The sequence below is a fragment of the Maylandia zebra genome, linkage group LG14, assembly GCF_041146795.1.
Source record: "Maylandia zebra isolate NMK-2024a linkage group LG14, Mzebra_GT3a, whole genome shotgun sequence".
NCBI classification, from domain to species: Eukaryota; Metazoa; Chordata; class Actinopteri; order Cichliformes; family Cichlidae; genus Maylandia; species Maylandia zebra.
This window is the reverse complement of record NC_135180.1, coordinates 28,476,104-28,501,420: the sequence shown is the minus strand read 5'-3', so window position 1 is coordinate 28,501,420 and position 25,317 is coordinate 28,476,104. Positions and strand designations below refer to the sequence as shown.

The 25,317-nt window shown below is 40.1% G+C and overlaps 3 protein-coding genes across 5 annotated transcripts in view; all 3 read left to right on the top strand.

Annotated features, from left to right (window-relative positions):
* The first annotated feature begins 1,418 nt into the window (after nt 1-1,418).
* Nucleotides 1,419-16,344, top strand: wdr81 (WD repeat domain 81). Its single transcript, XM_004558169.6, has 12 exons — nt 1,419-1,726; nt 2,292-2,816; nt 3,267-6,772; nt 6,855-6,962; nt 7,157-7,356; nt 7,525-7,706; nt 8,037-8,202; nt 8,635-8,800; nt 8,929-9,738; nt 9,821-9,966; nt 10,106-10,288; nt 14,550-16,344. Exons 2-12 carry the CDS (start codon nt 2,455-2,457, stop codon nt 14,874-14,876), a joined length of 6,156 nt encoding a protein of 2,051 aa, XP_004558226.1. The 5' UTR covers nt 1,419-1,726; nt 2,292-2,454; the 3' UTR covers nt 14,877-16,344.
* A 438-nt stretch (nt 16,345-16,782) lies between these two features.
* Nucleotides 16,783-20,443, top strand: serpinf2b (serpin peptidase inhibitor, clade F (alpha-2 antiplasmin, pigment epithelium derived factor), member 2b). 2 transcript variants are annotated; one of them, XM_004558168.4, is made up of 10 exons: nt 16,783-17,068; nt 17,392-17,489; nt 17,696-17,764; nt 17,864-17,923; nt 18,050-18,350; nt 18,534-18,677; nt 18,791-18,979; nt 19,136-19,278; nt 19,380-19,584; nt 19,737-20,443. In XM_004558168.4, the coding sequence occupies exons 3-10, from the start codon at nt 17,711-17,713 to the stop codon at nt 20,087-20,089; spliced, it is 1,449 nt and encodes a 482-aa protein (XP_004558225.1). In that variant the 5' UTR covers nt 16,783-17,068; nt 17,392-17,489; nt 17,696-17,710; the 3' UTR covers nt 20,090-20,443. The 2 variants fall into 2 exon arrangements, with proteins under 2 accessions (XP_004558225.1, XP_012776505.1); XM_012921051.5 differs by lacking the exon at nt 17,392-17,489.
* A 741-nt stretch (nt 20,444-21,184) lies between these two features.
* Nucleotides 21,185-25,317, top strand: part of rpa1 (replication protein A1) — a 32,756-nt gene continuing 28,623 nt past the window's right edge. The window contains exons 1-5 of one of the 2 annotated variants that reach the window (XM_004558167.6): nt 21,185-21,421; nt 21,757-21,804; nt 24,509-24,587; nt 24,871-24,979; nt 25,134-25,222. In XM_004558167.6, coding sequence (XP_004558224.1) covers nt 21,392-21,421; nt 21,757-21,804; nt 24,509-24,587; nt 24,871-24,979; nt 25,134-25,222 — 355 coding nt within the window. In that variant the 5' untranslated portion in view covers nt 21,185-21,391. The remainder of the gene's footprint in view (nt 21,422-21,756; nt 21,805-24,508; nt 24,588-24,870; nt 24,980-25,133; nt 25,223-25,317) is intronic. The other variant, XM_004558166.6, reaches the window with a different exon arrangement.

Genomic DNA, 25,317 nt, shown 5'->3' with positions numbered 1-25,317 from the left:
TGTGCTGTGTTTAGTGAATTGCGGCCATAAAATTTGCAGCTGTGACCATTGTAGTAGTCTGTATCTCAAATTTATGCAAGTTCTATTTATTTACAATATCAGAGAAATAATTTGAATAGAAACACTGAAATCGATATATACATGGAAACATAAAAAAAAAGATATGCACCCAACCCCCCATTTCATTTCATCTATGACATGCAGTGTACTTCAGTTTATTTCATAGTCTCTAATTGAGTCACTAATTTAGTTGGGATAGAAACAACTGACTCTAAGCAGATTTCATGTTTTTGGTGTTGTAATTACAAACAAAAAAGTGACCGTTATGATGACAGGACCACGTTACAAATAACAATGGCAGACAAAGGTCCTAATGCAGGTATTTGCTTGGGATGTTATAAGCATAGCAGACACTCAAGCAAATTGGAAGAATTTCACTTGTGCAGATTGCAAAGTCTGCACAATCCTTCACTTCCTTCACAAGTGAAGGATTTAAAAATCCTTCACTTCCAAGGAATAAAAATACACACATCATGCCACCTTGTGGAGAGAATCCGTACAACACAGAAATCAGGTAAATACAGCATTTCTCTTTGTGAACTTGGAACACTGGGAAATTGGGAAGTAGCCTATCATGTGATGCGTCCTTAAATAGGATTTAGTTGGGATAGAAAACTAACACTAATTTAGTTGGGATAGAAACAACTGACTCTAAGCAGATTTCATGTTTTTGGTGTTGTAACTACAAACAAAAAAGTGACCATTATTGAATGCCAGCCATCAGTTATAATGACAGGAGTACATTGCAAATAACAGTGGCAGGCAAATATCCGAAAGCAGGTATTTGCTTGGAATATTATAAACTCAAGCAGATCGGAAGAATTTCACTTGTGCAGATTGCAAAGTCTGCACAAGTGAAGGATTTGTCTATAAAAATACACACATCATGCCACCTTGTGGAGAGAACCCGTACAACACAGAAATCAGGTAAATACAGTATTTCTCTCTGTGAACTTGGAAATTGGGAAGTACCTATCATGTGATGCGACCTTAAATATGATCAGGTGATTTCCTGGGTCCTTAAAGGTCAGAAAAAAATGAATAAAAACCTGGAAATTGTGGCTAGATTTCATCCATATTATTTAGACATTAATGGTAGTGCTAGTGTTTCTGTAATACGAGGGATTTATTGTTAGTAAACAGTATTATTAACCAATGCATAAAGAACCACGATGTGCCAAGAGGACTGGCTAAATTTCGGACATTCTTTACCTTTAATATATTATCCTTAATGTATTACATCAAAAGTAGGCTGTCAATACATCTTCTCTAAAAAGGTAACTACAAACATTACTTCTGCGGTTTATGGCAGAATAAAGTGCTGAAGAGCAAATATAGGTGTAGTGCAGAGGAAGCGCTGCCGTCACAGCTGCAGGGAGCAAGCATCAGTAGCAATCACATGAGAGGGGCCTGGTGTTATGTCACGTGAGGTATCGCTTCTAAAACATGGCTCCAAATAGCTCAGAGCAAAACACAATCGGCTGACTGACTGTCGTCTGGCTGCTGACACTCATCTCTAAATGCCAGAAAATGAAGCAAACACATGTCATCATGCAGGATGTTCAAGTGTTATGAAGTTAATGTCGGACAAACTCATCATGCATGGAACCGGGGTGCGTTGTTAGCTCAACGCTAACTAGCTGTCAACTGCTACAAGTGGTGAGAGGTGAGCTATACGTTGGTGGCAATTGGTCTGCAATTGCATTATCGTTATTGTTTAACGAGGTAGTTGCTTTCGTTTAGCTTTGTGCTAGAATTTTCAGCAACTAACTGCATGGTTGCGTTTTTCTTCCATCAGTTATGCCTCGTAAGGTTAGTCCCTTTGTTAAGCTAACTGTTAGCTAGCGATAACTTTCGACGTTACTTCCCTAATGATCATTTCTTTACCTTACCGACGGTTTTTATTAACTTTGTTCGTTGAGTTACTTACTATGTTAAAAAGGTTGCCATAATGTAGACACAGTTACGTGAATTTGTTAAGTTTTCATCCCCGAAAGAGTCGTTTTAAATTGGGAAATGTTGTTTCTTTGGTGTCATATCTGCCTGCAAGCTGTGAGCATTTATGAAAAGCAGTGACTTCAAAACCTGCCCACAGGGCAGATTAGATTTGTTGTCGGGTAGAACTTGAGTTATGTGAGCTGAGCTCAAACTTTATGTGAGAAGTAGAAAGCATCAAAGCAGTATTGTTTTTAAAGTGGTTGCTCATCTAACTGTCTGTTTATACTTTACAGTTCTTTTTTTAAAGGGACAGGTGGATGAGGAGATAACGTTTGCTGTTGGTGATTTTATATCTTCCACCATGGATATCTGAAAACTGAAAACTTCTAGTGGCTGACAGCGAGTGGAAAGTAGCTGAAAACTGTCTAAGTGAGAACAACCAGTTGCAGATTGACCATGGATTGGCTGATGCATGCAGTTGAAAAAGACTTGGGGATTGAAAGACGGCAGCAAGGCCCAGGGCGCCGTCCTCAGGAGCTTGTAGCCCTTGTTCCTGTGCGCTGGGTGATGGGCCTAAGAGAGGGGCGAGTCATGCGCTGTGCCCGCTTTGACAGCATCAGTGAGGCAGAAATTTGCACATACCTTCAGTCTTCTCAGGCGAAACTGCCCCCTGGGTGGACTAGAGTGTGCATTCAGGGTTTGAGGAAAAGTAAGCTGAGCTACAGACTGGCCAAAGAGCCATGCCACCAACAAATGGAATTTCTGTCACAGGATTCTTACGTCAAAACAATGCAGAGTGTATCACAGCATAATATCAGGTACTCAACATAATTTTAAATTCTAATGCAAAATATGTCTTTGCCTACCACCTTATTGTAGTTCTAGATCCCGATTAAGCTAAGATTATTTGTCTAAGAAAACATTTTCTGCAATATTGGGTAGAGCTGATCAAGTTAATTAATTGTTGAGGACTGAAAGACTGTGTGAGAGAGTATTTGTGAGGGCTTTTATTCAATAAATAGTTTACTAAAAATTGTTAGATTAGTCAGTAATGAAAATATGTTTAGGTCCACAGCTAATATGTTAGTGTGTAATGCTTTCATATTAAATGAGCTGTGTTAGGTATAATTACTTGCTTTAGTTAGGACATGGTTACTCATTACTTAGAGGCATTTCTTAATCATGCAGTCCTAACAACATTAGGCATTATGATCTAAGAGCAAGTTTAATGCCTAACAGTCTTCATTGCCCTTCTTTTTTTCTTCCAGGAATCTATGGCGTGAAGCTCATAACAAACTTGTGCGGCCATATTCAGGAGCCAGTGAACAGATGCATGTTGCAGCTGTAGATGCAGTACGCCATGCATTACAGAAGCTCTTTAATTCCACATTTATCTCAACTGAAAAAGTATCTCCATTGCTTTCTCCTGCCAGAGACAAGGAGAAAGAAGTCTGCTTGCCATCTAGCTCTTCTTGTTTTTCCAAATCCCAGTCAGACAGTCTGTGTCCTAACATTCTGCCTGCAGAATGTCTTTTGGAGACAGCAGAAATGCTCTATGTGATTCTCCCTTACACTCAGTATTCACTTCGTGATATTGTCTCCTTCAGCCCAGCCAAGCTTGCTAACAGCAATGCCAAAGTGTTGTTCATTCTCTACCAGGTTCTAATAGCTATGCAGGCATGTCATGCAGCAGGCCTATCTTGTGGAGAGCTGTCTCTTCAGGACATAACAGTAGATGATCAGTTGTGCAGCCGCCTAAAGCTCAACCTAGCTCATTATGAGGAACTGGGAACAGAAGGGGATGCAGAAAGTAATGTTAGTCGCAGAAAAGAGCCAAAAAGTGTCCTGCCAAGGGAAATTCTGTGTGTGAGCCAAGAGAACAAAAGACTTTGCAAAAACTGCTTTGATGAATTAAGGACTTTGGTTCTGGACTGGGTCCATGGACGGGTCAGTAACTTCCGCTACTTGATGGAACTAAACAGATTAGCGGGGCGGCGAGAAGGAGACCCAAATTATCACCCAGTTCTGCCTTGGGTGGTGGATTTCACTGTGCCAGAGGGAAAATTTCGGGATCTCAGGAGGTCAAAGTTCAGGCTCAATAAAGGGGATAAGCAACTGGATTTTACATACGAGATGACCAAAGAGGCTTTGGCAGCTGCAGGAGGCAGTGGGGTTGGTGGAGGAGGTGTCGGTGGAGACCTCAGTGGAGGTGGTGCTGGTGCAGGACAGTCTGACCACCTCCATGTTCCTCATCACATATCCGATGTTCTGTCAGACATTACATACTATGTCTACAAAGCCAGGCAGACTCCCAAGTCAGTTTTGTGCAGCCATGTTCGATCCCAGTGGGAGCCCAATGAATACCCAGCAAGTATGGAACGCATGCAGAGCTGGACCCCTGATGAGTGCATTCCAGAGTTCTACACAGACCCTTCCATTTTCCACTCAATTCACCCTGACATGCCAGACCTGGATGTGCCTTCGTGGTGCAAGTCTTCTGAAGAGTTCGTTGAGGTCCATCGGCGGCTTCTGGAGAGCAGAGAGGTGTCCCAGCATTTGCATCACTGGATTGATCTCACATTTGGCTATAAGCTGTCAGGTAAAGAAGCTATCAAGGCCAAGAATGTGTGCCTGCATCTCGTGGACAACCACACTCATCTAACTACCTATGGTGTAGTTCAGCTGTTTGACCAGCCACACCCACCTCGCTTATCTCCTTCTCAGTATGCCCCAGCAGAACCTCCTCCTCTTGGCCTTGCTGCTCTTACTGTGCCTTCTCTACCCATCACTCCAAATGAGACTCTGGCCGACACTTTGGATGGAATGGTGCCAGAATCTACAGGATGTGAGTCCAGTGGCTGGACCACAGTGGACAAAGATGAAGAGCTTGAACAAGGTACAGAAGCTCTGGACTCTTTAGCATCCACTGGCTCATCCACTTCTGCATCTTGCTCTGTGCCAATGCCAGGTATTAGTGCATCAGGTGGAAAGACAGGAGGAGAGCACACAGCACTTACTGTATCTCAGTCTCCAGGTTCATTCCCTGGTGACCTCTCAAGTGGTGTTGGTCCTGGTTTCCGAAGTGCCATGCTGCAACGAGGTGGGACGATGAACAAAAAGCATGGGGAAGGAAGCGTGACTGCCTCCAGTACAGAGGAAATGAAGATCATTCTCCCTGAAGGCTTTAACCCATTTCAGCCTTTAGAAGAGCTGGAGAAGTTGAACAATTTTCTGGTAAAAAGTCTGCACGCTGATGTATGGCATTCTTCAGGTTCTAGTGTACGATCTGACCTAATGAGCGAATCCCTCCCCTCTCTTATGCATCTCTACCAAAGAGATATGCAGGCTCTTGGTGTTCTCATCGCTGAGATATTTTACGCCACTAAACTAAGGGGACTGAAACCAGATACTGCACTCAAACAGCGTTTCCAAGCTGTTATAAAGCTATGCTCTGCCAGCCTCCGTGATGTACCACTGTGTTTGCACCATGCTCTTGAGACACTTTTGCTAATAGAGAAACATTCTGGAGAGGCAAACAAAGATATATCAGATTACCCAAGTCCTCTCCTCTTCAAATATGACCCCATCTTCAATGGTCTGCCTCCTCCAAGCCCCTCTCAGTTACTGAACTCTGTCATCACTCCCTTTCCTTTCCCTTCTTATTTTGCAGCACTTCATCATTTTATTTTTTCCTACCATGCTAAGATGGAAAATATTAGTAGCCTTCAAGGAAGAGATGTTGTCTTTCACTTGTGGCAGCAGCTTGAAGCACTGCTGCGGAGTAACATCACAGCAGAGGGTCTTGAGATCCTCTTGCCCTTTATTCTAGCCCTCATGCTTGAGGAGTCCACTGCTGTCTATGCATCTTGGTACCTTTTTGAGCCCATCTCTACAGTACTGGGTCCCAGAAATGCAAACAAATACTTACTGAAACCGCTGATTAATGTTTATGAAAGCCCTCACTGCCTCCGAGGCCGTTTCTATCTTTACACTGACTGTTTCGTTCTGCAGCTGATTGTGAGACTGGGCCTGCAGGCCTTTCTATCCAGCCTACTTCCCCATGTGCTCCAGGTCATCACTGGCTTTGAAAGCTGCAACTCAGGCTCTGGAACAGAACCTTTTAAAGGGTTGAGAAATGGCATGTGTAATATGGGAGAGGAGGAAGAAGAGGAGTTTCAGTGTGGTGAGGTTCGGCCAACGTCTGGGTCTGTTGGCGGTAATATGGGGGCTAGCGGCAGCATCAGTCTTAGTGACCAAGTGTTTCTTTCAGAGCCAGAAGACTTTCAGAATGGGTTTTATGTCAACAGCGGAGCAGGGGTGCTTACTGGGAAACAGCAGAGTCAGAACTCTGCAGCCAGGGAACAAGACCAAGAGTCTCTCAGTGTGGGGAAACTAAGTGACAAAAGTAGCGCAAGTGAACTCTCTCTGGGTGAGGACTCAATGCGGGATCGAACCAGCCTGAAATCAGCTGACAGCAGCCAGGACCTGAAACACACTAGTGAAGGAGAGGAGGGAGGAGAGCTGGAGGAAGATGAGGGGCCAGATGCTGGTGAGGATAAAGAGGGGACAAATGACCCAGAAGTCTTCAACCTTGAGCTTACTCTTTCTGGTTGCACAGAAGCTTCAGGTGCCACAGTTGCCATTTTAGAGGGTGAGTTTGTGAATGGGATGACACTGGAAGAGACAGAGAAAGAGATTGTGGAAGGACAAGACGAAGAGGATGACCATGATCCGTCAGAAGAATCTGAGGGAAAAGAGCACAAAATTCTTCTTGGTGAGTTAGTGACGGTGGTTCATTCAAATGTTTTTACATAAAGTGGCAGTATCTAACATTTTGATCATGTTTCTAAAAACAGATACAGTCTGCAAAACAGTTAGATGGCTGTCAGCGAAACTTGGACCAACAGTGACATCTCGATATGTAGCCAGAAATTTGCTGCGATTGCTCACAAATTGTTACATTGGTATGTAAATGTATGACAGGTAAAGCTTAATTGTCTAATTGGTAATTAATAAAATGATGCTCTGGAGTTTTGCATTTCTTAACTCTTGTTATATCTTATGGTGTTTTGTTTTAATTTTCCCTTTTCTTTCCTCTTTTTTTTTTTTTTTTCCTCCCTTCCTTCCTTCCTTCTTTCCTTTCTTTTTTTGCCTTTAGGACCTCAAAATCACCAGTTTGTGACCCCGACATCTGACGGGAGCAGCCTAGAGAGTGTGGGAATGGGCAGTGTATATGAGAAGAAACCGGTTGTGGGTGACCACACTGCAGGGCCTGTGCTGGACTGCCTCATCTATATAGCTCAGCTTTATGGAGAGCCTGTACTGACTTACCAGTACCTGCCTTATATTGGATATCTAGTAAGAAGGGAACAATAGACTTTTTTTTTTTTCTGACAATTACACATGAAGCCATCTATTAGCATTTTGAGGCTAGTTTTCTTTGTCATGGGAAAGCAAATGTATTTTAAGATGTAAAAATATAAATGAAAATATGCTATTCATTTAATAAATGTTCATGTTTTCCAGGTCTCTCCACCCTCTTCTCAGCGTCTTAACACACGCAAGGAAGCAAGTCTGCTTGGAGCTGTTGCACTTACACAGAAGATCATTGTATTTCTCTCTGATACCACTTTAATGGACATGCTTATGAAGATCAATCAGGATATTCTTCTGCCATTGTTGGACCTGCTTACTACACCTCGTATGGGGTAATTTACAAACTAAATTATATACAAGTACATTATATATAATGTACTTGTATATAAAGTTGTATATATGAACTGTGTATAATAGACACTGAAGGGGTTCCAGAATTCAGTAAAACCTTTTTAAACAGCAAACTGTTGGATGATTTAGCTTTTTTTTTTTTTTCTTTAACTTGTTGAGTTGTTGTTGTTATGTTTTGAAGTGAAAAAGCTTTAAATTTTGTTTCAGAAAGATGATGATTATTTAAAAAAAAACAAAAAAAAAAACAAACTCTGTTACATTAGATCTGTTTATCCTTTGTTTTGTTCTTCCCATTCTGCTGTACTCTGTAGGTTTCCCAGTGGAGTTCAGACACGCACTGCTGTCTGTCTCAAGACACTCAGCCTGATGGCTCTCATCTGTCTACGCATTGGGAGGGAAATGGTGCAGCAGCATATGGCTGACACTTTGCGTCGATTCTTTGCTGTTTTCTCGCTACTGCATTCTCTGCAGCCCCAGGTATGCATACACACACGCGTGCTTTTTCAAAATCTCCAACCTTAGCCGTCACAGCTAAATGCTGACCACCAAAAACTAAATCATAACTCTGACACAGAGGGTCAGGGTCTCAGTTTGGTCCTCACAAAGATGGATAACCCAACAACTAATACATAATGACTCGCGAGTGTTATGTTGCATGTTTGTTTGTTTTTCTAAAAGGCTTTCAACTAGAAATTTGTCACAAATAGCTTCATGAAAAATATTTGACACGAAGTGACAAAACAGTAAAACAAACAAAAAAATAGAAACCTATAATAACTTTTTTTTTTTTTTAAATAAATGTAAAGGTGTATTTTAGTTACACTTATTTCTTGGAGTTGCAAAAAAGGAATACAATTTAAAATGACAGTTATGTCAAATATGTCAGTATAGTCTGTCTTTATCCTGTAGCTCAACAACGCCCCTCGCAGGGTTGTGGGAGAAGTCACAGTGGTAGATGTCTGTACCACTGAAGAGTCAAATGTGACATATGAGCTGGGGGTCTTGGAAGAGCTGCAGACTGTATTTAACCCTCAAATGGCTCATGCCTCTTACATCCCCTTCTACTGCCTCATCGGTAGGAGATGTCTTATGTTTTGTAATGTAATACTTTATCTAATGGAAATTCTGTGCTAAAAGTAATATTTGTTTTGTTTTTTTAATAATAAAGAGATATAAAACAGCATTCTTTTGTCATTGCTCTAGGTGATACAGCAATCCGGAAACTAGTTCCTAATCATGAGCTGGTCTGGGAGTTGGCCCAGTCTTACCATCAGAGTGTAAGTCAGAGTCAAGAAACAACCACCATAGCATCCAGGGTGGATCCACTTCCACCCTCTGGTTTTGGCAGACGTGTGGATTGTAGCACGTTTTCATCCCTCTCAACTAGTTCCACCCTGCAAGGAGACTTGCTTCCTGAGTCAGGCACATTTGGGAGCCACCTCGTAGGAAACCGAATTCAAGTATCCAGAGACACTGACTATGGTGGCTGCTCAAACGTTGGCTTGACTCACCCTTGGGGACGGTCTGGTCATACCACACCTATCATTACAACAGCCTCCACCTTCACAACACCATCCACTGGTGCAGCTTCTTTCTCCTCCTCCTGGGTGACAAGCCCCACGCCAGAGGACAGCGTCTTGAAACAGGAGCTCCCCCGAAGTAGCCGCTCCCTGCAGGGCAACTGGCTGGCCTACTGGCAGTATGAAATTGGTCTTAATCAACAAGATCCACATTTTCACTTCCATCAGATCAGATTACAGAGCTTTCTGGGTCACTCGGGCACCACAAAGTGTTTGGCACCTCTTGCAGGAGAGGATTACTTTCTTTCTGGTAGTAAAGACAAGACTGTGAAGCTTTGGCCGCTGTATAACCACGGTGATGGTACGCAGGATGTGGAGCCCAGGCTGACGTACAACGACCATCGAAAGTCTGTGTTCTATGTTGGACAGCTGGAGGCTTCACAGGAGGTAGTCAGCTGTGATGGTACCGTGCACCTGTGGGACCAGTATACAGGTAGGGAGATGAACTGCAGTGCATTACTACACACAAGTTCAACTGTTTCATTTAGCTTAAATATAAGTTTTTATCTCCTTAGGCAAACAGATCCGCTTGCATGAAACCGTGGATGGGAAGAATCCCATTACAGCTGTCACCACCATGCCTGCTCCACACAGCAGTGTTGTGTACGGCAGCGCAGATTCTGTTCTCCGCTTCATTGATCCTCGCAAGCCTGGCTTGCAGGTAACAATTTCAATCTATCTGTTAAGGCCTAGTTTATACATCACCCACCAATTATTTTTCATTACTGTGTTTTGAAAGCAATAGCTCTTTTGTGCTTCTCTACTATAATAATTATAGCAATCTTTCCCCATGTACTCAGCATGAATTTCGTCTGGCATGCAACAATGTGAGTGCTGGGCTCATCCGTTATCTGGCTGTAAACCCTTCAGGACGCACAGTGGCGGCAGGTTTTTCATCTGGCTTCATTGTTCTGCTAGATGCACGCACAGGGCTTGTACTGAAAGGCTGGCCAGCTCATGAAGGAGACATACTCCAAATGAAGGTATATTTACAGTTTGTATGTGGTGTATGCAGTTTCAGTCACCTTTCAGTCAAATGGGTAAGGTGGTATGTCTGGGTGACAGCTTGAGTTGTCAGGGGAGTATGTAGTCAGATTTTGACTGTTGTTCTATACGTGCGCTGGCCAATTTGTCAAGTACACCTATTTATGTCTTCAGACTACTACTTAGTACTACTGAAGTTCAAACTTGGCATCAGAATGGAAAAGAATTGTGATTTAAGTGATTTTGAACTTAGGATAGTTTTTGGTACCAGATGGGCTGGTTTGATTATTTCAGAACCTGCTGATCTCCTGGGATGTTTCCCACACAACCATCTCTAGTGTTTACAGAGAATAGTCTGAAAAAGAGAAATTATCAGTTAACTTGGTTAAACTGCCTTGTTGAGGAGAATGATTAGACTGCTTTCAGCTGACAGAAGGGCAACAATAACTCAAACATTTGTTACAGCCAAGGAATGTAGAAGAGCATCTCTGAATGCACAAAGTATCAAACCTTTAAGCAGATGGCTACTTACCACACCAATAAACTTCAAATAGGAAACTAAGGCTACTTTTTAAATGGGTTCACCAAAGTTGGACAATAGAAAACTGAAAGAATGTTGCCTGTTGCCTAATGTCTCCTCTTTGCTGCAACATTGGGATGGTAGGGTGAGAATTTGGCATAAACAACATGAAAGCAGGCTGAATGTGGTGGTATAATGGGGTAAAGGAAAATTTTCTTTTCTTCTAATGGCTGTTTCCAGCAGGATGATGCACTGTGTCAAAGTGCAAACTAGTTTCTTGAACATGACAATGAGTTCATTGTAGTCAAATGGCCTCCACATTCACCAGATCTCAATCCAATCGAGCACGTCTGGAATGTGGTGGAGCAGGAGTTTGACATCGTGGATGTGCAGTCAACAAATCTGCAGTAACTGTGTGATGCTGTTATTTTAATATAGATCAAATGTAGATAAAAAGAAGGTAAAGGTTTATTCAGCTTAGAATAATACTTTCTCAATGTATATGATACTTTGATTCATGAACCTCAATCTTTGGCTACGTTCACACTGTAGGCGAAAGCGCATCAAATCTGACTTTTTTGACCCTATGCGACCCATATCCGATAGGGGTGCAACGATATTCGTATCAATATTGAACCGTTCGATACAGTACTTTCGGTTCGGTACCCATATGTATCGAACAATACAAAACTTTTAATTTATTTTATCAACTTTCCTTCTGACGATGCTGTCTGTGTTGAGCGCTCAGTGGATCTGCGCTCGACAGTGCAGCCTAGGCGGAGTAGTCGAACGCAGATTCACTGAGCGCAGGGCAAGCTAGCGAGACAGAAGTTAAGCTCTCCTTGCAACATGGCAAATTGAACCTCCCCCACCCTCATTCAGATCTGACGTTTGGAACTATTTTGGTTTTCATGTGACGTATGACCCTGAAGGTAAGCGCGTCATGGACAAAAGTAAAACAGTATGTCGGATGTGCCACGCAATGCTCAATTACATTGGTGGGAAGTAGTGCGTTAGCGCAGTTAGCTCATTAAGGTTTTGGCCGTCCAGCGTTCCGCGGTAGCTCGTTAACGGAGATTTGCCGTGTTGTGGCGTCAACGTCATTTCAGATTAACGCTGACAGCACTAGTGGGAACACAACAAATATGACTGCACATTTACGCTGACATCATCCTAGTGCAAAGACAAGTGGAAGCAGAGTCATTTAGACAGCCGTTAGCACATGATTCTCCTTATGGGGACCTGATATGTTTAATATGCTGCTGAGAATATAGCCCAGAAGAAGCGTATAGTATAGCTTTTATTTTGGAAAGAGCCATTTCTCTGTAATAAACTCTCTTTTCCAAAGATGAGTGATTCCTCAATCAGATATATTTATTTTTATTACTTTGTTGTTTCAGCAACATTAAATTTAAAAACTGTACTTTTGAGTTAAAATATATATTTATAATTTTAATAAATGACAAATTAAAAAGGCATGAACATTCTTTTTTTTTTTTTTTTTGTATCGAAAAAATATCGAACCGTGACACCAAAGTATCGAACCGAACCGTGAATTTTGTGTATCATTGCACCCCTAATATCCGATCATGGTGTGACAGTGTGAACAGCACAAATCCGATATTTTCAATTCAGACCTGGGTCATTTTCGTATGTGGATCTGAATCAGATACATATCTGATGTTTTAGAAAGCGACTGCTGTTTGAATGGTCATGTCGCATTAAATCCATCTTTCACGTCACTGACACAAGACGGACGCCAATTATCAGCGCCGGAGAAGACAAACGATAAAGCATGGCGGCCGAAACTAGAGACAGAGGGAGTCAGTGGACAGAAACTGAGGTTTTGGACTTGATTAGCATATGGGGTGACAATTCCATTCAAGCTAAACTTGAAGGGTCGTATCGTGACCAGGCTGTGTTCGAGTGCATTGCCAAAGAAATGGTTGAACGAGGGCACAGGCGAACGTGGCTACAGTGTCAGAGGAAAGTGAAGAGCCTCAGAGCCAAGTTTAAAGAAGCTGAAGATGTAAACAAACAAAGCGGACGTGGTCAAGTCACCTGCCCGTTTTATGATTAGTTTGGGCGACAAACCCAGCTGTCACCTGGCTGTGATGTCTTTTGCGCATGCGGGCCGCCTTGAGGGGCGTGAACCGTTCACACTAGAGCGTGTTTGCTGTCACATTTTATTTGTAATGTGAACAACCAGACAAAAAAAATCTGATTTGATCAAAAAATCGGACTTGAGCATTAAGACCTGCAGTGTGAACGTAGCCTTTGTTACACCAAGTACCAGTCAAGTTGTTTACAGAAGACTTGGGCTGGATGCATGGGAATCATGAGGTTGTTAGATATATTGGTCTCTGCTTTGGTCAAGCTTTTTATTTTGTCACCAGGAGCAGTTAGTATGGGGTCAGATGATTGGATTATATAAAATCCAAGACCCCTGCAGTTATTTATTGGTATAATGTAACCATTTCATTGTACACTTCAACCAGCTGAATCTGGGCTGTACAAAATCACTATCGGGCTTTCTGGTAAACAGTGGAAACTTCTGGATGACCACACAGCCCACGCAGTGCACAGCTAATCGCTCGTCAGTTGCATAGACTCCATCGCTCTGAGTGACCCACATTACATCAGACACAAAATGGAAAATTTTGTTCTGTTACCTACTTGAACTGTTTTTGATGTACTTGGTATAATAGCAGCATCATCGCATTTTCCTCCTCTGATTACTGAAAAATGCATTTTATTATGTATGTGCATCTAACCTCTAGTTTGATAAGTGTAGTAATAAAGTAGTGATAATTTACCAGCGTTTATTTAAGATTTACAGATATTGCCTGACACCAGGATTGTCCAAAAAAGGGGTCAGACTTTTTTGCTGTTGGATTCCTAAACTAATTTACTCAAGCCAGGAAGTGTAGCTGTGTTGTTCAGTGGTCAGGTAAATAAATATTAAAACAGTCAGTCAAGTGTCTTTTATTTTTTGGTATTCCCCATAGGTAGTGATTCAGAGATACTAAGGGGCACAGAGATGGTGAAAGTTGTACCTAGCAAATATGTTGTTAGTGCAAACTTTATTTAACCCCAAATTAGGTCAGAGATAAGGGCCCCAGTTTTAAACTCACAAGTTTGGGCAAATATGGACACAGGTTAGGTATTAGAAAGACCACGGAGACTTCTCATTGGCGCGCACACATCACTCGGACCTCCCCCCCCTTTTTTTTTCTTTTTTTTTTCTTACCTGCAGCAGCCTATTCCAAATGTACTTTAAATATTAATTTTCCTTGCTTCTAACTGAAGGTTAGGAATCTATGGATACAGAACATGTTATTCAGTGGTTGTTATTTATTTTGTTTTTTTGTTTGTTTTTCAATGGTAGTTACTGATAGTAAATGATTATTTAGAAACTTAATATAAACAAGGCTTAAAGGCTGATTTTTTATTTATTTATTTTTTTTTTGTCTGTCTGAATATGTGCGAAATGTTTCTGTTTTAAAGATATTTTCAAATAAAACCCCTTTGCCATTTAATTTTATTTACTAAGAGTCTGTTTCTGTGTTTATTCAGCTCATCTTTTGTTGTATTCCTTAAATTTTAGAGTATTTGCAAGGTCTATAATGATTTTGCTGTATTTGACATTTTAGTCTTTTTTCCTAATTTTTGTTTTGTTTTAATTTACTGGGACACGACATCCACAATCACTGATTCTTGTTTCTTGTTTTATTTTTCAGGCTGCAGAAGCAAATATTGTTATCAGCTCCTCCACTGACTACACACTGACTGTGTGGAAAGATCTGGAACACAAGCCTCTTCGCCTGTACAAGTCACCATCCGACCCCATCCACGCCTTTGACCTTTACGGTTCAGAGATTGTAACGGGAACAGTGGCTAATAAGATCGGAGTGTACTCTATGGCTGATATCTCCCTGAGCCCCGTTAGTAGCACAAAACTGAGCACGGAGAACTTCCGCGGTACTCTGACCAGCCTTGCGGTCCTGCCCACCAAGAGGCTTCTGCTGCTGGGCTCTGAGAACGGTGCCATTAGGTTATTGGCTTAAATCAATAGTTACAAGCTATACTAAACACTCTCTGCATTGACCTTCAAAGTGTCTTATTCATGCCAGATGCCAAGTGTCTGAGCTCCTCTGTCCCTTCTGTGCTTTTGGTCAATTATACTGATAGGGCAGGTTGTCATATCCTTTAAACTGTTTGTTGAATGAGGCAGCACAAGTAGAGGCATTGTATAAGCTTCATGTCTACTGCATATTGCCATTGAGGCTATTGACATGCATCATGTACATTGATATTGAATTCCTTTATTATTTTGTTCTTTTAAACCTATAAATGTATATACGAGGAGATTCTCATATAGACAAGGTCACTTATTCTTTTGACTAGGTTCCTTATTCTGTTCAAAGGAATGAATTGGAAGACAAGCTCAGGAAGGTCTTATGTAGTGTTTACACTTTTCCAAATAGATGCATAACAAAACCAAAAATACATTGACCTCACCTTTTATTTCCCTCATGATAGAACAAATATGTATCCAAATGCACTGATTAAACTATGCAGTATTTGTAGATCACATCCTTTGTTTGTGTTAGTGTTGCTCCATTTTTCATTAGATATTTCAGTGTTTGTGTATACATCACGAACAATAAAAGTACACTCGCTGTTGTGATGACAGTCTTGGTGTATCTTCTCAGAGAGGAGACACTTAAGTTGTCACATTAAAAAGTTAGTGACTGATGCACAGCCTTTATTCTACTGCACAAGTATGGCCTGAATTGTAACATTTAGAGTCTCACTCAGATTTTAAAGATTGAATGTTTTTTTTTTTTATCCACTAATAAATTACTTGAAGTTGCTTTGGGATTTTCTAAACAATGTTTAGGTATTCTTGATTTAACACTTCACAAAAACCTGTAGCAACAATACACTGGAAGCGGAACCCGGCAGATGCTGCTTTAAGTGGGTTTGCCAACTATTGCAGAGACTTCTGTAATCAGCTTCTTCTAATTTTTGACTTTAAAAGCTAGCATCAGAACAGTCAATGCCAAGATAAACTGCTTTTGTATTTTAACCATTATGTTTAACTGCTTAAACTGCTGAGATGGCAACAGAAGCTACAGATCAATAAATGTATTGTATAATGTAGTCATGGTGTGATGCAAATTAACATACAGTTGAAATTTTGCTCCTTAAAATTAGCCCAATCTCAAGTTTACAAAGTTTAGTAGCATTTAACTATGAAAGCTCTGCTCTTTGCCTACTTTTCTAATTATTTGCCTAAAGTTCAAAATTGTTAAGTGTACTACATGTTTTGAATTTTTTGTTTTTGTTTTAATTTTGTTTTTTAGAAAATCCAGAGTGAAAGCGCAACCATTAAAAAGACCAACTTTGTTTTAAAGTTTGTAGTTGCACATTGATAATTGGTTACAATCGATATTCTGTCTCCGAACATTTTACAAGAAGTCAGTGAAAAACGTATTTATTAACTGGATTAATAAAAATTACTCCAATGTTTTTCTGTGTGTGTACCAGTTGTTCTGTGATTCACATACATTGACTGCTAGCATGTCCTTCGATCTTGGCTGAATCACTAAAGCTCAGATTGTACAAAGTCCTCTTTGTGTTTGCAGACTGCAGTCATGTGATCTGAAAGATATCGTTTTTGCTTAGTGGTAAAATGTGACCAAGTCCAACAAATGAGTTTCTTTTTTTATATATATATATTTCTTTGAGAATCTAAAGGGTATTATTGGTCACAACACAAAACAGTGATTTGTTAACCGAAGCCTCTGGTTTTGCTGCCTGAGATCTTAAGTTAATTATGGATTAAATCCAGGGCTTCTGGGAAATGTGGGGGTGTGTTCTCTGACATCAAATGTATTACTTTGAAATAAGCAACTTGTATTTGTTTACTGACACAAAGATGGATTAATCAGACCTTTGCAATAAGTTGCCGTGTTTCCTTTGGATTTAAATGCGTCATGAAATTATCACCTCCCCACTGACGTGCTAAATAGCTGCTCGTGTTTAGCTTCAACATTTAACCCTGCAAGAGTTTCCAGAGCTACATTTACAAACAAATAGTGGCTTAAATGAGGCCCCAATCAATCTAAGTTGATATTTAACTGTTTGCTGAGCAAATGCCAATCTCTTACTCCCAGGAATCCTGACATGCGCCGCACTTAGTTGCTCTTTTTTTGGACAAGCCAGCAAGTTTTTTTTCTAATTTAAATATAAGGTAAGACATACTCACATATTTAAACACTCCTGCACATTTGAATACTTTAAAGACTTAAATGGTTACACAAAATATCACTGTTTTAACATTTTTCATGTATAAGGTCTGCAAGGGAGGTAATGTTGCAATCCGAGTTAATGCCTTTTTGACATTTGACTTAGATTTCCATACCATGTTTAAATTCCACAGTACAAATGGTTTTCAAAATATTTGTAAAGCAAATAATTATTTAGAGATTAATCTGCTCTATTATAATGTGCTTTGGCAACTTGAATAATACTTGAAAGTACACAATTTATGGTTGAAATCCACATGTGTTTTAGGCACATTTCTGGGGATTTCCTTTGAAAGTGAGCGCAACTAAGTAGAGTGAAAGTGCTCAATTCTTTCAGACAATCCATCAAAGTAATTCTAAATAAAGGTGAGGAATGTTGTGTCTTAATGTCTTTCTTTTTTCAATAGCTTGTAACTATTAGCTGGAAGAATGAATATGGTGCTTTCAGAGGCATACTCATTTTTATCGCATAGCATGCTAAATTGCAGTGAGCATGAAAGGTAATTGTGTCGATCCATAAAATCTAAGCAGGATATAGAATTTTGCCGTTAACCTAATTTTCTCTTTCACAGTTGCATTGTGAGGAAATGGACCTCTGCCTGACACTCCTGTTGATCTATCTCTGTAGCCAAGGAGCCACTGTAAACCTCTTAAAGATCTCAAAAAATCACTGTTAAGATTATACTGGATGATTACGTCCTGTGCCGATTGTTAATCTATATTATCTTTGTGCTCAACAGAATGCTGAGGTGGAAGAAAATCAACCAGTCTCGCTGGTGCCTCTTACAAAACCAGAGGAGGTTAGAGTCAAAACGCTTTTGCTGTTTTTTTTTCTTTCTTTTTGTTTTTCCGTGGTCATGGTTCTGGACTCCTAAATTAACAACTTGGAAAATAATAAGCTTTGGAATTCTGATGTGTGTCTATAGGAAACAGGACACAGCAGTACAGCACAGCCAGAATCTGCTGGTACTACAGAAGCCTCTATAATTACAACATCCTATCAACCACCTACAACAAGTAGTGGGCCCACTGGAGCCTCGTCGACAGAAGAAGATGATGGGGGTTGTCTGTCTCTTGGCAGAAGCCCACATTCCAAGGAAATTGTTGCTGCTGCCATTCAGAAAATGGGTGTGCAGCTGCTGCAGAACCTGGAGATGACGCCAGAGCAGCCAAATATTATCATATCTCCTTTAAGCATATCTCTAGGCCTTTCCCAGCTGGCTTTAGGTATGCATGTCTTGTTAATGTGCTTTTACTGCATCATATTTTATCTAAGCAAGTTGTTATTTTTATATGGTGTTACCACATCTGATGAATTGTGTCAGCAACTTACCCTAGTTTATTGTTGTCTAGAGAACACCATATTTCTCATCCAGTAATTGTACCCCTCTTTTTTTTCTCTTTTTACAGGTGCTGTAAATGAGACGAGGGAACTGCTGATGCATCATCTTCATGAAAACACTCTCCCCTGCTACCACCAGTCTCTGCATAGTATCTTGATGCAGCTAAAAAACAGTGATCTACACATTGCCACACGTATCTTTCTGCGTGAAGGTTATGACAGAGAAGATTGTGTCTTTAAATTTTAAAACAATTTTTCTCGTTACACCTTAAAGATGATCTGAGAGTATTTAGGAGAAATAAAGTCGGGATGTTTATGTTTTTAGGGTTTAAGCCAAAGGAAGTATTTGTCAATGAGTCTCATCGCTTTTATCGCTCGGAACCAGCAATCTTGGAGAATCTGGAGCAAATAAACACATGGGTAGAGAACGCAACTCAAGGAAAGATAGATGACTTCCTTTCTGCTTTACCTCCCAATCTGCTTCTCGTGCTCATTAATGCTGTCCATTTCAAAGGTGAGTGAGATTTTTAAATGCCACTGTATTTGTAAAATTCTGCCCATTTTATAAGATACTGTTTCCTCTCTAATCCCGAATGAAATCGACTGTTCCGAAGTGTTTTACATTTTGCTGCTATCTCAAACCGAGATCCTCCCTCCTTTGCTCCCACAGGAGAGTGGAAAGCTCGATTTGACCCCCGCTTTACCTCCAGAGGTGTGTTCTATCTCGATGAACAGCACATGGTTGATGTAGAGGTAATGGAAGATGCCAAACATCCCTTGAGTTTCTTCATTGATCATGAACTGGAGGCTCAGGTAAAACAAAAATATTTTCAAACCTCAAATGTTTGAAGAGAAAATTAAATTCCTTGGATACCCTCCATTTTACTAAAGCGCCATTCTTTTTCTTTGTGCAGGTAGCAAGCTTCCCATTCCTGAAGTCTATGAGTTTGTTGGTGGTCGTGCCTATGTCTTTGCAGACAAATATCTCTTCACTTGCTGCAAAGATCGATGTCTCTAACCTTTATAATCGACTGCCCAAAGAGAGGGCAGTTCAAGTAAAAGTCCCCAAATTCAAACTAGAGTATGGACAAGAGTTAAAAGATGTCTTTATCAAATTGGGTAAGACCTGTTTTCTGTGAACTTAGTGTTACATTTATAATTCATGACTTATACATTACATTATTGCTTGATGAAACTACTGGACTTTGTGTGAGATAAAGGTAGCGACATTTAACCCATGAACTGACCTTATACTCTGTGCTCTTTGTTAGGCCTTGGTGAGATATTTTCTTCTCCCAACTTGGCTGAGATTTCAGATGGCCCTCTGCTGGTGTCCAGTGTAATGCATAAGTCCAGCATGGAGATAAATGAGGATGGTGCAGAGGCAGCTGCAGCTACTACTGTGGTTATTTCAAGGGCATCCAATCCAGTTTTCCATCTCAGCCAACCCTTCTTCTTTGCACTTATGCATGATGTAACTAAAATACCGATTTTTATGGGTGTAATCAACAACCCCAATCCCGGAGCTCCTGTCCTACAGAAAGGGGAATTTGGAAGCAAGGATAAAGTGGGATTTCCCATTGACAAGAATGATGGGGCCCAATTTGGAGGCCCACCTAAGTAAGGACTAAAACCCTTTACAGCTCTTCCAGAGAAACTCAGACCAGTACAGGAAAGACTATTAGTTAACTCAATCAAAATATTTGTGAAAACTGATTCTGTGAACAAAATGGGGAGCCCAAAACTTGAGTATTCCTTTAAAATAATATAGTTGCTATTAGATGAGATGTCCTTGTCAAAAATAATAATTAAACAAAAAAAGTATGGTCATTGTTGCTTATACTGAGCCTATTTCAATTTGATGGCACATACATTTTGATCTCAACACAAAGTAAATTGGTTAGTGTCAGTATGAATCAGTATGTGTATTGGATGGTTTGATGTAATGACTCAATAAACTGAACTGATTTGAATCACACGTCATGCTTATGAGTTTCATTGTGACACATCGTGAAAACAGGTCGAAGCTTCAGCAACACTAAGACTACAACTTTATTACTTGACCAGCGCGTTTCGGCCTGTGGATGACCCTGGCTACAGACCGAAACGCTGACTTTTTCCAGATCCTTGTTTTTCACCATGCAGCTTAGAAGTAGGTGAAGTTGTGGTGAAAACCTTCATTCTGTTTTCAAAATGACATATCTTTAAAAGAAAAGGGTTGTTGTAAGTTGTTGCATTTCTAAAAATGGGAAAATGTAATGACGCAAACAGTGGTAGGGAGTATTCTTACATATATTGTCTCAGCAATTGCTTGCTGTGGATAATTGTCTTTGCCTCTTCTTTTCAGGTAATGAAGTGGTATCTTCTACCTCACCATTTTCCTTTTTGTGATTGTTATGAAAAAGACTTAACGGACACGATCTTCCTAAATGCAAAGAAAAGAAGCAGATGTTCAGTTAACATTACAGTTCGTTTTTTTTTATTTTTTTTATTTTATTTGGCAAATAAAAATATTAACATATCAAATCTATGTTCCTTAAGGGATTTCTTTGTATCTTACAAAAAATGTTACGGTAAAGTCTGAAGAATCCCAGTTTCCTATAAATGGGAAGGCACCATGAAACCCGCCTGACGTCACGTCATTGTTGGCGGTGACTTTAGCGAAGCTGATCTCTGATCAGTTTTCAGTATAACCAAGACACGCAGATGCACGATGTTTAGAAAGGCTAAACTGAACGCAGATCTGTAAACGGAAACGGAAGTCGTGGCTGCGCATACGCGCCTTGGCGCGTTGTTACAAGCTGTTGGCGCCACGGTCATAATTTTGTTGCTTACTGTCAGTGCTAGTAGTACTGAGGTTCTGTCTTGTTAAAACTTTCAGATATTTTTCTTTTGTTGTGGTAGCTAAAATCACCCTTTGTCAGCCATGACGAAACTCTCGGAGGGAACAATAGAGGTATGGTATATTTTTACAGCATAAATATTACGCCGTTTAATACTGCAAGCTGTAGAAGCTCAATGTAAATTGGCGCCGTCTACTTAATGGTGTCTTTGTTTAGGTGGAGTTGTTCGCTATCGTACGTTTGTTTGCATATTTTTGCATCCGCTGTAATCAGAACTGCGAACGTTGTTCGACGGTAGCTTAATTTGACATTAGCGGTTATTTACGTTTTTGTCTTCTAAAAACTGTGATTGTAGCAAAATGTGTTAAAGTTAAGGAGGGAAAGGGTGGTTTTGTTTTCGACAATAGTTATATTAAATGTAGAATTTATTATCTGAACGTATTTATAGGCTCTTTCAAATGGCACCAGTGTCAGCGACGCAGTGCTTCAGTTGGTGGTGAGTAGCAACTTATTTAATTATTTATTTTTTTGAAAATGTATATTTAATATTACTCAACACAACCACATATATTTAAATGAGATGGGATGAATTCTGCAAAACAAAGCTGGATTAGTTCTAGGTCATTCCATGAAAAATCAATCCGTAGTCCCCGCCTAACTTTTTTTTTTTTTTTTAATGGAGGCCTGCACGTTTTTAACTTAACCCTTGGATGCACAACTTACCAGTACCTACACTCTTCCACGAGTGGGGTCAAAAATGACCCCAAATAGAAACAATGCATTTTGCTATAAACTCGGTTGTTATTCTTCAAAATCTTTAAAACGAAGAGTTGTAATATTTTCATATTTGAGGTATTCCTCATAAAACATGTTTGTGACATGAGGCCCTTTACATTTTTATTTATTTTTTCATAAATTTTAAGAAATGGCAGTTTTTGTATCACTTGTGTATGCTTGCTCGGCATATACTGCAGAAGCTGGGCCTTCCGTCTGAAAGGCACGAGTTGTTCAGCCACTGTAACACAATCACTGAGAATAAATTTCTGCCTGCAGTTGACCAGGAACAGGCCCCATATGTAGCTGAAAGCTGCCATATGGTTTGTTTTCAGTCGGTAGGCTCTGGTCCTCTTGTCATCAAAGTGCAAGAAACGTCAAATATCTTTAAATCTTTGAATTGATATAGTGGCCTTGTACAATGGGTTATGCAGAGGACTCCCAAAAAGCACACCGACTGGTACATCCCAGTTCTTCTCACTTCCTGCAAAAATGGTCAATCAAATGAAGGCCGGAGCTTATGTTTGATTATATTTTTCCACTCTTTTCCCCTGTCTGTGGCTACTCTTCGTGCCTCCATGTTTGTGTATGACAGCACCTCTTCTATTATATTATCAGACATGAACATCTTCCACGCATCTATTGGGGAGACAGTACTAAACCCAACTGCAAGCCCTGGCCGACTAATTCAGAATATTGTGGCTAGAGCAGTAAGAGGGGCTCATTCTGTTAGACTCAATATCCATTTGCTCTTCAGAGGACTCATCAGAGGGCTCCTGTATCTGACTGGCCTTGTTAAGTGGGGGGGACAGTAGTCTGGGTCCTCTACATCTGAGATGTCAGATTCTGAGTCAGTGCCTCTGATGGGCTCTTCATCCCATCTGTCCTGGATCATTTGTAGGTCCACAGGGATCCTAGCTGGCCTCATAGCAGCCATGCTACTATAAATATTAAAAAAAAAAAAAAAAAAATCAGAAAGGACAATGTTTGAAATGCACAGGAAACTATAAACAGCGCTGCACATAAATGGTCCGCAGGTGCGCATTTGCAGAACCAGATAAGAAGTTGGAATGCGCGTTTGCGAACATAAGATGTTCTGGAGGAGGACAGACATTTGTTCAGAACTCTTAAAGATGTCGAAAAAGCAAGCTCCGTAGGCAATTACTTTGGTGTTTTTCCACAACAAAACAAGCGCCTATTCTCTGAATTTCCGGGAATACTTTTATTTTGACAGCGAATGCGCACCTGCGGACCACTTATGCGCAGCCCTTACTATTAATCACGTATGTTACTGTGTAAAAATTAATTCTTGATCCATCAGAAGTGTAAGTGGGTCAGTCAGAGTTGCTAAGAATGAAAGTTTCACAGAAGATTCCACAGGAACTGCTTGGGGTCATTTTTGACCCCGCTTGTGGAAGAGTGGGGTAGTGATACAAAAACTGCATTTTTCTAAAATTAATGAAAAAATAAATAAAAATGCAAATGGCCTCATGTTACAAACATGTTTTATGAGGAATACCTGGAATATGAATATATTACAACTTTGCATTTTAAAGATTTTGAAGAAAAACAACCCCTGGGGTCATTTTTGACCCCACATGTGCATCTAAGGGTTAAAGCTGGTTTCTGTCCCTGAAAGTATGTGTAGTGTGTGGGGTCGAGATTTTGCGTCAGTTTTGAGCCCTCTTAACTTAGTAGCTAAATATATGTACAGGGCTGAAAAGCTCTATTAAAAACTGCTGTCGGTTCGACTGTTATTGCCTGTGACAGGAGCACAAACAAACAATGGGACACTGGATTTTCTGTCTGTTTTCCGATTATTTACTGAAAAAGTAAATAATCAAGTCACACGGTTGGATGCTCTGTTGGGAGTTTGTCGATTCATTCCACGTTCAACTTGTGGCAGTCCTTTTTACTGAATTTATAAAAATCTAAATATCAAACTGAGGTATTTCAGTTCATATCTTATTACTTGTTTTGATGGCCCTTGACAGTTCCCCCTGAACACATACTTTCCTGCGGTTATGTTATGAGGGCTCAAACATGTTTAAAAATGGTAAAAGATTTGGTTAAATTTTTTTAGGGACTGACCCCTCTTAAGGGGCATGTCTGACAAATCACTATAAGACTTCAAAAGGCTAGTTTCTTAGTTAAAACCTCTCTCTGAGCAGTGACTTTACTTAAGAGGAAAGACTACAGGAAAACCATCCTTACTGAATCCATCTCACTGTGAAAGCAGCTGGGAATAAGGAGTACAGGCCCATAGGCAATAACTAAATATCCTCTATACTTTAAATAATGCAATCACAGAATGTGTAAGTTTACATAAGGGACACAATATTGGTCAAAAAATGTGTTTTGTTTTTTTTTTTGTCTTTTTTAAAATTTTATTTATTGAACAGTTTTAATCATATATTGTTTTTCAGAATATTCGCAAGCTTGATGGAGGAAATGGTCCTTCTCGCTTTCGGGTGATGATGAGTGATGGAAGGCACACTCTGTCATGTGAGGTTTTTATTAAGTTTATTCACTGATGTATTTTGCATTGAAGTTTTAAACATGTTCATGTACCCATTCTAACCATCTGTTCTAAATTATTGAGAGTCACGAGTTTTCTCTGACAAATCTCTTACATGAAATTCCATTTTAACTGGCTTTTTTAAAAGATGTTCTACTAAATTGACTACTTGCATGGGGTTAAAGACGAAGCTATTGCTCTCAAGAGGCTCTTAAGTAGGGGGAACCTGGGTCACTCTTGTCTGACTTTCCTCTCTTAAACCATCTGCAGCATTCATGCTCTCCACCCAGCTGAACCATATGGCTGAGGAAAACATACTGGCCCCAAACTGCATCTGTAATCTGAAGAGACACGTGACCAATATACTGAAGGATGGACGGTATACACATTTTCTGCACATTTCTTTTTTTTTTTTTTTTTTTTTTTAACGTTCTCGACTTAATGGAAGCAAGCAGGCCTTAAAAACACTTAAATATGAATAAATACGGAGCAGAGGGCTGTTTTCTGTTGTTAATGGACATGTCTCATTACAGACGAGTGGTAATCATTTTGGAAATTGATGTCATTAAGCCGGCAAAAGATGTTGCCGGTAGAATAGGAGACCCTACTCCTTACACTGAGGGTAAGTCTTTGAAATATACTTCATTAATATTACAGCAGTGCTCAGTGAATACGCTTATGAAGTGGGACTAATTTAGAGATGCATTAGTCACACAT